The sequence below is a fragment of the Ovis aries genome, chromosome 1 (genome assembly GCF_016772045.2).
Source record: "Ovis aries strain OAR_USU_Benz2616 breed Rambouillet chromosome 1, ARS-UI_Ramb_v3.0, whole genome shotgun sequence".
Lineage (NCBI taxonomy): Eukaryota > Metazoa > Chordata > Mammalia > Artiodactyla > Bovidae > Ovis > Ovis aries.
This window is the reverse complement of record NC_056054.1, coordinates 274,211,505-274,230,077: the sequence shown is the minus strand read 5'-3', so window position 1 is coordinate 274,230,077 and position 18,573 is coordinate 274,211,505. Positions and strand designations below refer to the sequence as shown.

Sequence of the window (18,573 nt, the reverse complement as noted above, 5' to 3'; positions counted from 1 at the left end):
TGTTTCTAAATATAGCACTGATTTGTAAAAGAAATTCTGATGGACTGTAGGGCTTCTCTGCTGGCTCAGTGGTAAAGAATCTCCTGGCTCAGTCCAGGAGACACAGGTTCAATTCCTGATCCAGGAAGATCCCGCACGCTGTGGAGCAACTAACTGGGGTCTCCTGCATTGCAGGAGGGTTCTTTACCAACTGAGCCACAAGGGAAGCCCAGCTAAGCCCAAGGGCCACGACTATTGAGCTGTGCTCTAGAGCCCGGGACCCACAGCAAGGGAAGCCACTGCAAGAGAAACCCACTCACTGCTCCTAGAGAGTGGCGCCCGCTCATGGCAACTAGAGACAAGCCTGCACTGCCGTGAAGACCCAGCCACAGCAATAACCAAATAAGTAGAATTTTAAAAGGAGAAATTCCTGTGGACTCTAGAAAGAAGGCCCTCTTAAAGAGATGACAGTATTCTTAGAAGCATCCCCGAGATGAACAAAATAGTGAACTATATATGATTGCAGCTTGATTTCAGGGCTATTCAAATAACACATTGGAAGTGGAACAATACCAGGATTGGCAAACCCAAGGGTCCCAGAAACGGGCTTCTGATGGCTACTGAAAAGAAGTCTTAGCTCAGTGAACTCAGTGGGTGCAGAAAAACCCCACAACATTATTTGGGCAGTTGCTTGCATGATGGCTGTTTTCTGAGTCAGATAGGAGAGGAGTTGGGAACAAAGAGGATTGCATATGGGGTTCCCACGGGTGTAGATTCAGAGGGACTGAAGTCCATCACCTCAGAACACAGCCATAGCATCCCAAGGGAGTGACCCCTTGCTCTATCCCCAGTCCATGGAATATGAGGATAGGAAACAATGCACGTGTGCGCGTGTATGTGCGTGTGTGGGTGTGCACCTGTGTGCACACGTGTCCTTGTGGTGAAATCGAACAACTGAAAGGTGCTCAGCTGTGTCCACTTTTTGCAACCCCACGCACTATGCAGTCCATGGAGTTCTCCAGGCAAGAACACTGGAGTGGGTGGCCTTGCCCTTCTCCAGGGGATCTTCCCAAGCCAGGGATCAAACCCAGGTCTCCTGCATCGCGGGCAGATTCTCTACCAGCTGAGCCACAGCTTGGGCTACCCTTGTGGTTCAGCTGGTAAAGAATCCGCCTGCAATGTGAGAGATCTGGGTTCGATCCCGGGGCTGGAAAGATCCTCTGGAGAGAGGGCTTCCCTGATAGCTCAGTTGGTAAAGAATCCGCCTGCAATGCAGGAGACCTGGGTTTGATTCCTGGGTTGGAAAGATCCCCTGGAGAAGGGACAGGCTACCCGTTCCAGTATTCTGGCCTGGAGAATTCCAGGGACTGTATAGCCCATGGGGTCGCAAGGAGTCAGACACAACTGAGCGACTTTCACTCACTCACTTACTCAACTCATAGCTGATTCACTTTGCTGTGCGGCAGAAACCAACGCAACATTGTAAGGCAACTAGACTCCAATTTAAAAAAAGAAAAAGAATGGAGCTGTTAGGGGAAGCATACTGATTGAAACCGCCCACCCTGGCCCGGCACCATAGTAACTATTTGCATGAGCTGTTTTATGACAGGAGATCCTGGTAAGGAATACGGAACTAATCAGCCACCACCAACCGGAAGAGCTCGGAAAAGGTCTAAAGGAGACACCGCGTGTCCGTCCACTTCCCAGAATCCCTCTGGCTAGCATCCATCTTGGCTGAGCGATGCGTGCGCCACCAGGAAAGAATCCGAATTAGAATGATTGGTCAAAGACCACCCAGAAACTACTCCCATCACCATAAAACCTGAGACTGCGAGCCACGCGGCAGAGCAGTTCTCCTGGGTTCCGTCACCCTGCTGCTCTCCACCCGGGCGCCCTTTCCCAGTAAAATCTCTTGCTTTGTCAGCACACGTGTCTCCTCGGACAGTTCATTTCCGAGTGTTAGACAAGAGCCCAGTTTCGGGCCCTGGAAGGGGTCCCCCTTCCTGCAACAGTGCTGGCCCTGAGCGAGCGCTCTGCATTCACGGCCTCCTTCAGAAGATATCATTACTGCAGGATGGACCCCAAAGGCTCCTGCAAGCCTTGAAATGCTGTGCTCTTGACTCTTCAGAGAGCCCTTTGCATAGAACAGGGAGAAGGGATGAGGGCAAAACAGGGGAGCGGGGTTTTAGAAGACAGTCTCATAGGCCTGTCCTCCTCTCCCTCCACGTCCTGTCCAGAGTTTTCTAGATTTTACAGGTAGAGAGGACTGTGTTCTGTCTTCCTGGTGAGAGAGAGGGGTGAAGAGATGACAGGGAAGGTGCGTGGCTGGGATGAACTCAACCGGCTTCGAGGACTTTGAAAAGCAAGCGAGCTTTGGCAACTCTTCAAGGCTAAGGGGTTGGGGGCTCCCTGAGCCGTGGAGGCGGGTGTCTGGCAGCAGCTCAGAGAGGACCCTCCACGTGCTTCAGGGAAAGAGGCTCACACGTCCTCAGGACATAAGCAGGTGGCTCTGGAATACCTCTTCAGGCAACCACAGAGCTGCCGGGGCTGCGAGCTGAAAATAACCACGGTGGCAATGTGGTGCTCCCAGGAGGACCGGCGTGGGCTCCTGGGGGCAGGCTAACTCTCCCACCGAGGCTCTGAGAGCAGCACAAAATAGCAGAGACAGCTTCGGTCAGGCCTGTGTCTCAGGGCCTGCAAGATGCTCTTCAGAGGAGCCAGGATTGATTCTTTTGCTTCTGGGGGGTGGAGTGAACAAGAACAGGGGTCTATGGGCTGGGCAGGCTGTGCAGACCCCTGTGGAAGGAAGAGGCTCCGGATACATGCCTGGGCTGCTGGGGTCCAAGGTCATCACTGCAGCGATGGCCTCATCGGCCTCTGGGCAGCACCACGTCTCGTGGAGGGGGCCAGACGGGGCCATGTGGTGGCACAGGGGCAGAGGGGGGTGTGGGAGGGGATTCCCTGAGAGCTCCAACACCCTGACAGTTGAGGGAACCTTGGGAAGTTCAGTTCAGTTCAGACGCTCAGACCCCATGGAATACAGCATGCCAGGCTTCCCTGTCCATCAACTCCTGGAGCTCACTCAGACGCATATCCATCAAGTTGGTGATGCTTAGGAAGAGTGCATATCAGACTTTGACACTGAATTCAAATCCCAGAGCTGTCCTTCTGTGACTTGGACGAGAGATCTGTGCTTACTAATAGCCATCCTTTCTTTCAACAGTTTCCAAATCCACAGGCCCAGTCACTTCTGTAGTAACCAATGCTTGTTTTTCAGAATCTCCTTGATTCCAATAAGTCCTTTTCAAGCATGCAGTTTACTCTCAATTTTTTAATCTGCAAAATGGGTTTGTTGGAAGGAGCAAATCAGTGAATTCATATAAAGTGCTTAGACCAGTGCCCTACTCATAAGTAACCTTCCAGTACAGGCTGTTTATTATTGATTCCCGTAAACCTTCCAAGAGCCTGACTACCTCAGCTTCTTCATCCATAAAATGAGGATAAGATGTACAGTGGCCGTTAAGGACTACGGGAAGATTAAAAACCTCATGTAAATGGAATCATATGATCTGCGGCCTTTTGTGCCTGGCTTCCTTCCCTTTGCACAGCGTTTTCAAGGTTCGCTGTGTTGAAGCGTGTATCCGTACTTCACTCCTCTCCACCGGCGAATGTTGTTCCGTTGTTTGAGCAGACCTCACTGTATCCATTCATCAGTTGATGGACATTTGAGTGTTTCCATTTTTGGTTATTATGAGTGGTGCTGCTATGACCATTCATGTGTAATTTTCATGTGAACATGTGTTTCCAATTCTCTTGGGTATATACCTAGAACTGGCCTTGTTGAGCTATGTGGTAAATGAATGTTTGATATTTTGAGGAACTGCCAAACTGTATTCCAACAGCTGCACCATTTTGTATTCCAGCAATTTTGTCACAGCCTTGTCATCACTTGCTATTGTCTTTTGTTTTTAATTGTCATTTCAGTGGGGATGAAACAGTGCCTCACTGTGGTTCTAATTTGCATTTCTCCACTGACTAATGATTTGAGCATCAGCTCCTGTGATTTTTGGTAATTTCCTATGTATTATTTGGAGAAATGTCTATTCAAATCCTTTGCCTATTTTTAAGTAGGATATCTTTTTATTTTTATTGTAAGGGGTATTTATACATTCTGAGGCAAGTTCCTAATCAGATACATGATTTGCAAATACTTTCTACCATTTCTGGGCTGTCTTTTTACTTTCTTGAAAAACAGTTAAAAATTTTATGAAGGCCAATTTACTTATCTTTTAAGTCACTAAATTCTGAGGTGGTGTGTATGTATCTCTAGGTAAGACATAGGCAGTCCATTCTGAAGATGAGGAAACTAGAACCCAAAGGGCTTAAGTGACCTGCTTACATACAGTTGCGCAGCAAATGGGGCTTCCTCGGTGGCTCAGCAGTAAAGAAATTGCCTGCAGTGCAGGAGCTGCAGGAGACTCTGGTTTGATCCCTGCGTCAAGAAGATCCCTCGAGGGAGGGCATGGCAACCCATTCCAGTACTCTTGCCTGGAGAATCGCATGGACAGAGGAGCCTGGTGGGCTACAGTCCCTGGGGTTGCAAAGCGTCAGGCACAACTGAAGTGCCTTAGCATGCCTGCACGCACAGCAAATAGCTGATGGTCAGTGTGACTCTCTACACCTTGCGCTCTTGACCAGTATACGTATACTGGCATCTTGGACTGAAGTGCTAACAGAACGTTGTGAATTCAGTTAGAAAGCTCGTGTTCGTTCCAGTGACTGTGATGGGAGGGGATTATTTGAAGAACATATAATCCACTTGTATCATCAAATGCTCCGGGCTGTCTACACTGATTTAGTAAAGTCCTCAGAAATCAACTTCCTTTGATCCCACTGTCTTGGCTGCCTTAGAAACTTGCTTCTGTGGAGTCTTGCAACAGTGAAAAAGCTTTTCATGACAACTGCTTTGCATCATGGTCTCCGTAACACCTGTGGAGGCGTGGTCTCCTCCAGCACTTTCTTCTGTCCCCTCCACACAACTCTGGGGGAAATTTTCTCAAGACAGAAGTGCCAGGAAAATCCTTTCCTCCTTTGAGGACATGATGTGTGTCCTTCTCCTGAGCAACAAGGGTCTCGATATTTACGGTGTTTCCTGTTTCACTTTGGCCGCCAGGAAGCTCAGAGTAAGAAAATGGTGACTCAGCTGGTTAGGGTTGGGAAGATCCCCTGGAGAAGGGAACATCTACCCACTCCAGTATTCTGGCCTGAAGAATTCCATGGGACTGTATGGTCCCTGGGGTTGTAAAGAGTCGGAAGCGACTGAGCGGCTTTCACTTCCCTAGTCATTGACTGCCTATTTTCACTCTAATTTTCTCTTTGATCTCAACTTTCCATTTTCTATCCAGTCATATAACAGTTGTTGACTGACAACCTACTACGTATAAGGACTGGGAGGTGGATTAAATTCATAAGTCCCCTCCATATGAGTCTTCAAGTTGCAGACTTTCCAAGATGGGAGTGTGCATCTGATTCCAGCAGGGAACCCTGTGCCATCAGCATCGTGGGCGAGTGACCCTGCAGCTCGCCCTCCATCTCCCAAGGCTGACGACCTTCAGCTCTGCCGCCTCCTGCCCCGTCTGTTTCCTCCATTCAGCAACTCTTCTTGCCCGTTCACCCAACGCCAGCCCCTGTGTGCCAGCTGTTGTACTGGACTACTGTACCACTCAAGGTACTGCCCGGTAAGATTAGAGACGATTTCTTTACTTTTTGTGATTTTTTAAATGTATCATTTGTGTGAAAAGTATTATAAACCTGTTACAGTACAGTACTATTGAGTTGGTGATGCCATCCAACCATTTCATCCTCATTGGATGTCATCACCAACTCGATGGACATGAGTTTGAGTAAGCTCCGGGAGTTGGTGATGGACAGGGAGGCCTGGCATGCTGCAGTCCAGGGGGTTGCAAAGAGTCGGACACGACTGAGTGACTGAACTGAACTGAACAGTTCTATGTAGCCCACTGTGTTTGCTGGGTACCTAGGCTAACTTTGTTGGACTTGCGAACAAATTGGACTTGGAAATGTGCTCTTGGAACAGAACTTGTTCACATGTAGGGGACTCATCGTAGATAAAAGCCTTGAAGCAGAGTTGTGTGACGCTCCCGCCCATATCCCCTGGGGGATATCCTAGAGTACAGCGCAGCTTGACTTTTAACCGTCTGGCGGTTTTCTCTGATGGCCAGAGATGTTCCCCTTACGCACCAGTGCCTGAAGAGCTGCAGAGTCACCTCCTCCAGCCCCGGGAGTTGCCTGCAGTCGGCGCCTGAAAGGAGTCGGTGCATTAAAATCCAGCAGCCCAGACCCTAGGCGAGGGGCAGCAACTGCCGTCACCAGCTGCCCCCTCAGGGCTGAGCCTCAGCTGCCCACAGAGGAAACCGCCTGCAAAACCGCTTTTTGTCGGCTGTCCCCTGTTCTCTGCCTCACCGTCCCAGCCCCCAGGCAGGGCTCCCTGGCACCATGGACAAAGCAAATCCTTGCCTTGGGGTCTGCCTCTGGGGGAACCCCAGCTCAGAGAGCCTCTGATGTTGTGGACTTTATATCCCATTAAACAGAAAACCAAAGAATTATTCAACAGCTGAGGCCAGGACCTGAGGGTGGGTGGGGCACAGTCAGGAAGGTGCCTGGTGGGGAATGGTGTTCGTGGTAGGGAACTGTGTTCCTGGAGGATGTCACAGCCTCTGCTAAGGACTGGAGGAGGGCAGGGGCTTGCCATGTACCAGGAACAGAAAGGAAGGTTTTCCCAAGTACACTTCCCTTTATCTTGACTAAACAGGATGTTAGGAGCAATTTTCTATTTCATGATGTATCTTCAAGTCCATCAAGGGAGTAGAGTAGGTAGGAAGGCAGACAAGAGAGCAAAGGTAAGTGGTCCATGCAGGGGCCCTGGGCAAGTCCCCTCCCTCCTGGGGTGACTGGGGTTCTTTCTGTCAAGTGGGGTTTTTTTTTTGCTCTGTCTGTACCACGGCTTTGCCAGGGGGATGGGTGAGGCAGGGCAGAGAAACAGCTCTTGGACACTGAGAAGCAATGCTCGGGTATGACCAGGTCTGATGAGGCGCTTTCAGAAGAAACGCTTGCTTTTATTAAGTGATGGCGCTGCTTTCTTTGTCCTTCAACCAAACGCCTGGTGCATGTTTTATGCTCTCAGTGTGTGGATATCACACAAGTGTCCAAAAGCCCACCCGAGCTCACTTGTCCACCTTCTGAGCGGCAGCAGGGAGGAAGGAAGGACCCAGGGCTTTGGAACCAAATCAACGTGGCTCTGAATCTTGGCTCCACTATTATACCCGCTAATTAGCCAACACTGGGAGGCTGAGACCCTCCCTTTAATCCAGGGCTGCTGCCTGGATTAAAAGGGATCATTCTGGCTCAGGAGAGCTGCTCAGTGCACACAAACTTCACATCCGGAGATCAGAAGAGCCTGGATCTGTGTTAACACACAGACGCACCGCCTGGCTTTCTGCAGCTCTGGGGTCCCCCGTGACCTCAGATCATGCATTTGGAGGCTGATTCTGAAAAGAAGGAGCCACAGCCGCGCACCAGATGGCCAGGCTGTGACGCAAACCCTTATCTACCCTCCCCTTGCCTGGCCAGAGTAGAAAGGTTTCTGCTGGGTTTTCTAAAGCTGGTTTGGAGTTCCTGACCCCTGTGCGTGCTAAGTCGCTCCACAACTCCTACCAAATCAGTCGAGGTCCCCCACTGAGATGGGCTTCCCTCAGACCTGACCCCACCCCATGCCACAGCTGGCTGCTTGTCTGCAGCCCTCAGGGTATCCTAAGCGCCTTAGGGGTGGGGTCTCGGCTTGCTCACCTTCCCACCTTCAATAGTCGCTAACCAAACACTCAGAGCTGGACTTGACGGAAGTGACTTAGAATGCGTGCGGGCACAAAGAAATATTTATTCAGTGAATGAAGGTGGATGTTGTTCTTGCTCTCAAGAGGTATACAGGCTGGCTGTCTTTGGGAACAGGATAATGATACAGACGCCATGCATTCTATGAAAAGCCCTGGGTTCAGCCCATGGTGCCCCTAATTGGTGAAGCTCATCGTGGAGACCACAATTTCCAGGCCAGGCCTGGGGCCAGGGCTGCTGGGACACGGACTGGGGACGATGCCTTAGAGCAGTGGTCTCCAACCTTTTTGGCAAGGGGGGCCGATTTCATGGAAGACAATTTTTCCATGGACCGGAGAGGGGGATGGTTTGGGGATGATTCAAGAACATTACATTTATTGTGCTCCTATAAGAATCTAGGGCTTCCTTCATGGATCAGTTGGTAACGACTCCGCCTTCAATGCAGGAGACCCAGGTTCGATACCTGGGACAGGATGATTAGCTGGAGAAGGGAGAGGCCACCCACTCCAGCGTTCCTGGGCTTCCCTGGGGTCTCAGCTGGTAAAGAATCCGCCTGCAATGCGGGAGACCTGGGTTCAACCTCTGGGTTGGGAAGATCCCCTGGAGAAGGGAAAAGCTACCCACTCCAGTATTCTGAACTGGAGAATCCCATGGACTGTATAGTCCATGGGGTCGCAAAGAGTTGGACATGACTGAGTGACTTTCACTTTCACTTATGAGAATCTAGGGCTTTCCTGCTGGCTCAGATGGTAAAGAATCTGCCTGCAATGTGGGAGACTCAGGTTCGATCCCTGGGTCGGGAAGATCCCCTGGAGAAGGGCATGGCAACCCACTCTGGTATTCTTGCCTGGAGAATCCCCATGGACAGAGGAGCCTGGTGGGCTACAGTCCACGGGGTCACACAGAGTCGGACACGACTGAGCGACTAACACTTTCAGTACTTTCACTTTATGGGAATCTAGTGCCGCCGCTGATCTAACAGGAGGCTCAGCTCAGGTGGTAACGTGAACTGCGGGGCCACTGCAAATACAGACGGAGCTTTGCTTACCTGCCCACCACTCACCTCCTGCTGTGCAGCCTGGTTTTCTAACAGGGCACGGGTTGGTGCCAGTTGCTGGCCTGGGGGTTGAGCACCCCTGCCTTAGAGGGACAGACAAAGGAGCTTACAGATGAGAGAGAGGTGTGGACGGGCTTGAGCCTACATATGAGGCTGAGGCTGCCAGCCTGTCACTGCCCACGGAGGAGACAAGCCACACAAGGTGCCCACAACCCTCTTCTCTCTGTGGAGGGATCTCCAAAGTCTCCCAGCCTCCTCTGAGGGGCCCCAGGCACCCTTGGCTTTGCTCTGACCCTGGTTCCCTTGCCTTGGGCTAATGAGGGCTGCACACGAGAATCTCTGACAGTGAGTCCCTGTGGGCTGTGTTCAGTTGGTTAGTCAGGGAGGAGGAGCTGGCCACGGTCATTCATAAAACCCTCCAGCTGATTCTCACATGCAGGCAGCGCTGTGAACTGTAACCCTCATCAGTGTTACTCAAGCTTTGACATGAACATAAATCACCTGGGAATCTTGTTAGAAACAGATTTTCCAGCAATAGGGCTGAGTGGGCCTGAGACTCTGCATTTCCGATGTTGCAGGTCTAAAGCCCCACACTTTGAGTGGCTCTGGAGTAAATAAACACTAGCTTTCACTTGTGGCTCAGCTGGTAAAGAATCCTGCAATGCGGGAGACCTGGGTTCAAACCCTGGGTTGGGAAGATCCCCTGGAGAAGGAAATGGCAACCCACTCCAGTATTCTTGGGCTTCCCTTGTGGCTCAGCTGGTAAAGAATCCTCCTGCAATGTGGGAGACCTGGGTTCCATCCCTGGGTTGGGAAGATCCTCTGGAGAAGGGAACAGCTACCCACTCCAGTGTTCTGGCCTGGAGAATGCCATGGCCTGTATAGTCCATGGGGTCACAAAGAGTCGGACACGACTGAGCGACTTTCACCTTCACTAGTAATTTAAAAAGATAAGATGTAGGTTGACCACTTCTGATCTAACCCTCAAACCACAAGGCAGGACCCCCGCACCCCGGGTACTGGGTGTTCCATCTCAGAGGATGGCACTCGGCACAGTCTACACCGCAGCCCCTTGTGGGGGCTGGATCCAGAGTGGAGCTGCAGAGAGGTGCCCTCCCTGGCCGTGGCTTTGCTGGACTTGGGGGGCTTGGTGATCACAGGGTACCTTTGTGACCTGACTAGCCAGGCAGCACACACACGGGCTTGTTTTCCCTCTCATTACAGGTGGGGGATTATCTGGGCTCCCGCCCCCATCTCTGCCCAGTTACTGACTGTTCCCTGCTCCCAGCTCCTACCAAATCAGTAGTGGTCCCCTCATCTGCCCTAGGGCTGGGCCCACCCCCTCAGATTTACTGATGCCCTCGTTTGCAGCCCGGCTGGCAGAGCCATCCTGCGGTGTCTGGCTTCCTGTCAGAAACTGACCTGACCCTGTGGAGAGCCACACCCCCTCCTTCTTGACAACATGTCACAACTCCAGGGGACGCCCAGGCCTCAGCCCAGACTGCCTATTTAAGAATCCTTGCAAGTGGGACCCGGGCAGGAGTCCTTTTTAAGACTTTCCAGGTAATTCCGAGAGCTGCCAAGTTTGTGACGATTTGGCAGCCAGAGGGGGCCGAAGATAATTCACCGGTCAGAGAAAGGACAATGTGTGCAGTCCACGGGTGCCCCTCCAAGCTTCTTTCCAGCTCACTCCCCGGACCTACCCTTGAGAATACGCCAAGGGCGTCTTCCGTTTGGACTTGAACACGAGGGGTAGTTGGCACAAGTGCCGTCTCGGTTGCATCACAAGCCTCCGCGAGGGCGTTACCGTCATCACCACTTCACAGTCGGGGAAAGTGAGGCTCAGGGAGGTTGAGTGATGGCGCAAGGTCACACAGTAAGGGGTCGTGTCCAGAATTCAACCCCGGGGCCACTGTCCTATGGGTGTATGGTTTAGTCATGGGGTGGGTACACAGCCAAGGAAACCCAGAGCAAACCATAAACAAAGTCGGCGTAAGCAAGTAGCGCAGAGCCGGCTACAGCTGAGCTGCCGTTTGTGTTCAAGTACAAACCCCGGGCCATGAAAGCGACTGCATTCCTTTCGGCCTCTCTTCTCTATCTTCCAATCCCAGTACTATTTCCCCTGTGGAAACATCCAGAACCCCACTGCCTCTCCACTTGACACCCCGCAGGGCTCTGCGGGCCTCCTGGGCACGAAGCCTTTCTGTCTCCCCCATTCCTCTGATTACAGGAAGCAGCCTTCATTCAGCCTCCGAGGCTTCCCTGAGTGCCAAGGGGCGGATTCAAGCTGTCAATTAGGGGAGAAGGGAGGGACGTCAGAGCAGGGCGAACCAGTCAAGACGAACAACAGTGGAGCCTTGGGGCAGGGTCGCAGGTCCCCATCAAGGGATGCACACAGCAATACCTTTGCGCTGTTTTGCAGAAACTGAAACCCCCTCCAGCCGGGAGAAGTTAACTGTTCACTGCCCACAAGCATGTAGACCCCAGACCAGTTGGAACCAGAGCGTTAATGATGCTGACTCCTGCTTATCTAGTGAAAGGGAAAGTCGCTCAGTTGTGCCCGACTCTTTGTGACCCCGTGGACTATACAGTCCATGGAATTCTCCAGGCCAGAGGACTGGAGTGGGTAGCCTTCCGCTTCTCCAGGGTATCTTCCCAGCCCAGGGATTGAACCCAGATCTCCCGCATTACAGGCGGATTCTTCAACGGAGCCCCCAGGGAAACCCAACCACCAACCAATTAGAAGAATGTCCCTGAGCTGCTCATGCCCTCTTTGAACCATTACTATAGACCTTCTAGATGCCCCATCCAGGTTGGGGGACACACAGTTTTGAGGGCATTAGCCTGCGGGGGTCCCCTTTGCCTGGCAAAGCAATAAAGCTATTCTTGTTTACTTCACCCCAAACTCTGTCTCCAATATTTAGCTCAGTGTCAGAACACAGAGGCAGATTCAGCTTCACAGTCACCCCCAGCACTCTAGTACCAACTTGTAAAAATTCAGATTGCTGGGCTCCAACTCAGAACCACTGAGAGTTTTTAGCAACGGTGTCTGAAAAATCTCTTTTTTAAACAAGCAATCTGCAGGAATCTGACAGGCACATATATTTGGGAACCAGTGATAAAGCCCCTCGCTGCTCCAGAGTGTGGTCTGTGGACCAGCAGTCCTGGGATCAGCCCGGAGCCTGATAGAGATGTTGCATCTCTGGCGCTTCCTCCCCTCCCCTCCGCCGGCCAAATCTGTCATACTGCACACTTTCACAGGATGCCCAGGGGATCTGCGCACCGGATGAAATTTGAGAAGTGCGCTTTGTGCAACCTGGTGAATACAGTGTCCTCAGACACACAGGAGAGGAGCTTCTGAGATGGCTGTTCTTTAAAGGACTGCGTTTGGGGCCGGTTTTAAAGTCCCGTCACCCTGGAGGGAAGTGGGGTTGGGGCCTCTCAACGGGTGAGAACCCGTTGTCATCCGGGAGCCCCGCGAGGAGGGGGAGGCGCTAGCGCCCTGGGTGCCCCTGGGGGGTGGGGAAGCTGGGGACCCAGGGCCGAGCTCGCGGCTGCAGGGACAGACCGCAGCCGGGAGAGGGCGCCCACACCTCCGGAAAGAGCCCTGCTGGGGGAGGGGAGACAGCCCGACGGACGAGCCCGGGACCGAGCGGCTTCCTGACAGGACCGTGCAGCAAACCCAGGCAGCTGGTCACTCTGACCAGGAGTGGTGCACACACACCCGTGCACACATGCACCTATGCGAATCACACGGACAACACCCACCAGTGCATTTAGGCCACAAGCACAACACCAACAACGCACCCGCAAAAGTACATACGCACCACTTGCACAACACATTTATAACACACTCAGCACACGCACACAATACACATGAGCAGCACACTCACAACAAATAGACACGCTCACAGACCACACAGACACGCCAAACGAGCCGTCCACCACAGCACACACGCGCACACCCTCGCAGCGCAGGCGCACACCATGCCACGTGCGCGACACGCGGCGTTCCACATCCATGCGCTTCACAGCACTCAGCACACCACACGGATCACACATGTGCAGCACAGTCACAACACGACACACGTACCACAAAAGTATGCAGCCTGAGCCTCACATCACGAGACACAATGTCACACATACATGTGTGATGTGTGCACACGCCATGCGATCACGACGTGTGCACACACGAACCCTGCCACCCTGAAGACACACACGCAAACGTGACAGCACCCGCAGCTGCGCACACCAACACTGCACACAGTACGCAACACAGCAGCCACGCAACACACAACGCAGTGCGTTCACCTTGCACGAGGCAGACACCCAGTCACACACACACACACACACACACACACACACACACACACACACACAGTCACAGACTCTTGATTGAGGCCGTGTGTCTGGTTAGTAAAACATTCTTGCTCTAGGCCAATGAAGTGAAGTGAAGTCGCTCAGTCGTGTCCGACTCTTTGCAACGCTATGGACTGTAGCCTACCAGGCTCCTCCGTCCGTGGGATTCTCCAGGCAAGAGTACTGGAGTGGGTTGCCATTTCCTTCTCCAGGAGATCTTCCCAACCCAGGGATCGAACCCGGGTCTCCCGCATTGCGGGCAGATGCTTTACCATCTGAGCCATCTGGGAAGCCCATGAAAAGATGCGGCAAAGAATTAGAAGACGCTGTATCGGCTCATTCAGCAATCGTTTCTCCAGGCTCACCGCATGGCAAGGGAAGCAGGCACTGAATGAACCAACATCAAGGACCATTTACCCTCAGCTGTAGCGAGGGCTATGAAGTAGAGCGGCCGGCAGCCCAAAACGGCGACAGGGCGGGCCTGGCCGGTTCTGGGAGTTTCCCGAAAGGAGCTGTTTCGGTTGAGACCTGGAGACAAGCAGCAGGGCGGAGGTTTGCGACCTGAAGGAGGCGCTGAGGTCCAGAGTCTGCGCATCTGCCCGCCCCTGCGGGCTAGGAGCCCGGTAGGCTCCGAGGACTACGTGGCCCCGCCCCCTGCTGCCCGCTCCGCCCCTCCCACCCAGAGGCGCGGAGGGTGGGTTTGCTTCCTGGGAAACTCTCCGGGCTCCGGGAAGATCCGTGCCTACAAGGAAGGGATCCAAGTACCCAGCTATCCAGCTGCACTGCCCCTGGATGCTGGGGATGGTGGGGAGCGCAGGGCGTCCAGAACGAGCCCACCGTCTCCCTGAGTGGGTCATCACATCTCCCACCCTGCCTCCTGGGGTGGTCCTAGAGGTGATGGAGCCACCCTGCCAGGTCAGACTGCATCAGCGCAGTATTCTAGCTCCTGGATCCTGCACGGTCCACCTCGTCTAGTGGACTAAGGGGCAAGGCATAGTGTAGGGAGGGGCTCGGGCTGGTTGGAGCAAATCCCTGCTTCGGCGCCTCCCAGCTGTGTGATTGTGGACGAGTCACTTGGCCTCCCTGTGCCTCAAGAAAGTGAAAAAGTGAAGTCGCTCAGTCGTGTCCCACTCTTGGCGACCCCATGGACTGTAGCCCACCAGGCTCCTCCGTCCATGAGATTTTCCAGGCAAGAGCACTGGAGTGGGCTGCCATTGCCTTCTCCATGTTCATACCTATAAAATAGGCACGATAGCAGAGCTAGCACCCGTCTCACTAAGCTGTAAGGCCTTTACCAGTCGATACATGAAAAGCTCTTTGATTAAAGCCAAGCAATAGCAAGATCCACATAAATATTAACTGCAGTCGTTACTTTCATCCAAAAGAAAACCAAGCCCAACATTCAGAATATCAAAATGTGCTGGAGTCTCTTAGTCCTGGAAGCGTCGTCGGCTCTCAAGCCCCTCGGGGTTAGAGATACCTTTGACGGGCAGATCCAGAGACAGAGGGACTGGAACCCGGGTCGGTGGGAAAGAAAAAGGATAGGGAAGAGTCCTCCTTCTCCGTCTCTAGGACGGTGGGTCTCCCCTGGAGGGCTGGTTAAAGACAGAAGGCCGGACAGCACCCGGGGTTTTTGCCTCTGCGGCTCTAACAAGTTCCCAGGTGATGCCACCGGTCCGGGGACCGCACCTGGAGAAGCGCCGCTGCCACAGCGGGGGCGGCGGGCGGAGCGTCTGCGCCCCTCCAGGAACCGGGAAGGGGCGGCCGGGGTTCACTTACAGCGGATGCCGCGAGCCCCTCCTGTGCCGGGGGCTGCGGGCACTGGGCGCCTCCTCCCGGCTGAGCGCGGTCCGCTCCCCCTCTTCGGACGCCTCTTCGTCCTCCCCATCCTCCTCCTCGGCCGCCCAGTCCCTCTCCGGGGCCACCGGGTCCTGCTGCTTGTGCGGCCGCGGGATGAGCCGGTAGCCGCCGCCTCGCCCGCCCCGGCTCCTGTTCCTTCCGGCCCTGGGCGAGGCCACGGCCACCAGGAGCTGGTCCTCCCGCAGGGAGACGAGGGGCGGCAGGGGGCCGTACTCCTGGTCCTCCTCCTCGGACTCCAGCAGCCACTCCTGGGGGTCCCCAAAGTCCAGGCGGTAGCCGGCCTGGGGGCTGCGCCCGGCCGCCTGGGGGGCTGGGGGCGCCCGGGGCAGGGCGTGCGGGGGCGGGTGCAGGGCCCCCAGCATCAGCAGCACGCACCCCAGCGCCAGGAGGGCGAGCAGCGCCTGCCGCCGGCAGGGTCCGTGTCTGCGCCGCTTCCTTACAAGCATGCTGCGCGGAGCTGCCAAACGCAACAGGCCATCGGCCACTTCACTGTCTCCTCCCGCTCCGGGGTCCTCCACGCTGGCAGCGCAACCTGGCTTCCTGGGTCCACTTGGAAGCTTTTTTTTCTTTTTTGCCAGCTTACTTAACCTGGTCCTTTTTTCCCCGCAGCTGACACTTGCCAGCAGCGTGTGTAAGACTGGTTGCCTCTGACAATCAGAAAACCACCGACCCAGGTTCCAGCCCAGGTCCTCTCTGAGCGGATGCCTTTAATTGCCTTCCGAAAGCCCATCCACGGGGGGCCGGGGAGGGGGGAACTTCAGATCGAACCCTGATGCCCTTTTCCTCCTTGGGAGAAAGAATAATTCCTTTCTGCTCAGGGGGCGAGTCCCACGTGTTTCGCTCCCAGCACCCCGCCGCTTGCATGAAGGGTCAGGTTGCTGTGGGGTGTCTGGGGCGGGGGGAAGCCGGGAGGTCTCAGTCCGGCAGAGCTGACCCCCGTCCTCCTTTGGACCCTTCAGGTCGGGTCGGACCCACAGATGTGAAGCCGGAGCAGGCTAATTCGCTTTCACACATCGCTCCGCGCTCGGCCAAGACGCTGCGGGCCGGCGGGCGGGCAGGCGCCCGGCTCCTGGTCCTAAAGCCCTCACTGTTTCCGGGAACACGACCCGGGGAAAACAAACACTGACGCTGCTGGGACCAATCCCAGCGGGAACACCCCGGGGAGGTCCGATCTGCATCTGATCCCAGGAAGGCTTCTCTCCCCACCCAAAGGGGCGGGAAAGAGGATTCCCTCTTGATTTCCAGAAGGCTGTTCCTGGGACGGAAATACAGGGAGCTGGGGGGCTGTTTGCACCCTCAGTCTCCTATAGGTGACCCGGGAGAGCCAGGCTGGGCCCTCCCTCCCTTCCTGAGGACCTTCGTCCTCCTCCTTCTGAAAGGGAGGTGAGCTGGTGGAGATGCTCCCATAACAAGCTCCTCTGGAGCCCCGGAATGCCCGCCCAGCCTCGGCCACCAAGCAGGTGGGGACAGGGAGAGGGATGTTGAAACAGAAGGGGCACACTCCCTCCGTTCTCAACTCCCTTCATTCAACCCACACATAATGATGAGCCTCCACCGTCTGCTGAAACTATCCCCGGGGCTGGGCGCAGAGATCACAGCGAATAAAACAGCAAAATGTGTGTCTTGTGGAACTTACAGCCTGGTGGGACAGACAAGCACGATTGAGACCTACAGTGGGAGAGATGGCGATAGTGCTAAGGCGAAGACAGAGGCAGGCGGCTGGAGAGCAGGGGCTGGAGGTGTGCAATCCACCCGGAGTGAGGAAGGGGCCCCAGGAGCTCTGCTGAAGGAGGAGGACTGGGCAGCTCAGTGCAGGGAGAGGAGCAGCAGGTGCAAAGGCGAGAGCTTGCCTGGCCTTTTGAGGACCCGCAGAGGGCCCGCGAGGCTGGAACAGAGTGGGCAGGTGGGGATGGGGTGAGAGAGGTAAGGGGGGCATCTTTTAGGACCTTGGGGGGCACTGTGGGCACTTGGGCTTTTCCTCTAAGATGGGAGCCCTTGGAGGGCTGTAAGCAGAAGACAGACACCATGGACTGGGATGCTAACTGGACCGCTCTGGCTGCTGAAGGTAAACAGTGGGAGTGCAGGGCAGAAGCAGGGAGACCGACTGAGGTGTTGCTGCAGCGAGACACGAGGGCATCCCTGGAGCCAGAGGTGAGTGCTCAGCTTGGGCACGTATTTTAAGGAAAAGCTCGTAAGATTTGTCGGTGAATTTGTGGGTGAGAGACATATGAGTCAAGGATGGTTACAAGTTTTGGGTCCAGGCAGTTGGAGGAATCAAGTTGCCCTTGAAGGAGATGGGAAGGCTGGGAGCAGGCGGGGGGGGGGGGGGGGGGGGGCAGAGGAACAAGGTGGCTCAGCGAGGGACACGTATCATTGAAGACAGCATCTCGACAGCTAAAGGAAGGGGAGGTGTGGGCAGCTAGATGAATGGATACATGGGGGTGTATATACCTGGAGGTCGGGGGACAGGTCTGGCTTGAAGATGTAAAATCAGACACCAGCAGCACAGATATGGCTTTTAAAGATTTTGGAGGGAGTGATGGAAACAAGAATATAATCAATCTGATTTCGGTGTTGACCATCTGGTGATGTCCATGTGTAGAGTCTTCTCTTGTGTTGTTGGACAAGAGTGTTTGCTATGACCAGTGCGTTCTCTTGGCAAAGCTCTGTTAGTTTTTGCCCTGCTTCATTTTGTACTCCAAGGCCGAACTTGCCTGTTACTCCAGGTGTCTCTTGACTTCCTACTTTGGCATTCCAGTCCTCTATGATGAAAAGGACATCTTTTGGGGGTGTTAATTCTAGAAGGCCTTGTAGGTCTTCATAGAACCATTCAACTTCAGCTTCTTCAGCATTACTGGTGGGGGGATAGACTTGGATTTCTGTGGTATTGAATGGTTTGCCTTAGAAATGAACAGAGATCATTCTGTCGTTTTTGCGATTGCATCCAAGTACTGCCTTTTGGACTCTATTGACTATGATGACTACTCCATTTCTTCTAAGGGATTCTTGCCCACAGTAGTAGATACAATGGTCATTTGAGTTAAATTCACCCATTCCAGTCCACTTTAGTTTACTGATTCCTAAAATGTTGACGTTCACTCTTGCCATCTCCTTTTTAACCACTTCCATTTGCCTTGATTCATGGACCTAACTTTCCAGGTTCCTATGCAATATTGCTCTTTACAGCAACGGTCTTTACTTCCATCACGAGTCACATCCACACCTGGGCGTTGTTTTTGCTTTGGCTCCACCCCTTCATTCTTTCTGGAGTTATTTCTCCACTGACCTCCAGTAGCATATTGGGCGCCTACTGACCTGAGGAGTTTATGTTTCAGTGTCCTATCTTTTCGCCTTTTCGTACTGGTCATGGGGTTCTCAAGGCAAGAATACTGAAGTGGCTTGCCATTCCC

At 53.8% G+C, this 18,573-nt stretch overlaps 1 protein-coding gene across 1 annotated transcript in view; it reads right to left on the bottom strand.

The window, feature by feature from the left end:
• The window catches only part of GALNT15 (polypeptide N-acetylgalactosaminyltransferase 15), a 43,258-nt gene extending 27,114 nt beyond the window's left edge, over positions 1-16,144 (bottom strand). The window contains exon 1 of the mRNA XM_027961962.3: positions 15,083-16,144. Within this exon, the coding sequence (XP_027817763.2) occupies positions 15,083-15,609 (527 nt within the window). The 5' untranslated portion in view covers positions 15,610-16,144. The remainder of the gene's footprint in view (positions 1-15,082) is intronic.
• Between the last annotated feature and the right edge of the window lie 2,429 nt (positions 16,145-18,573).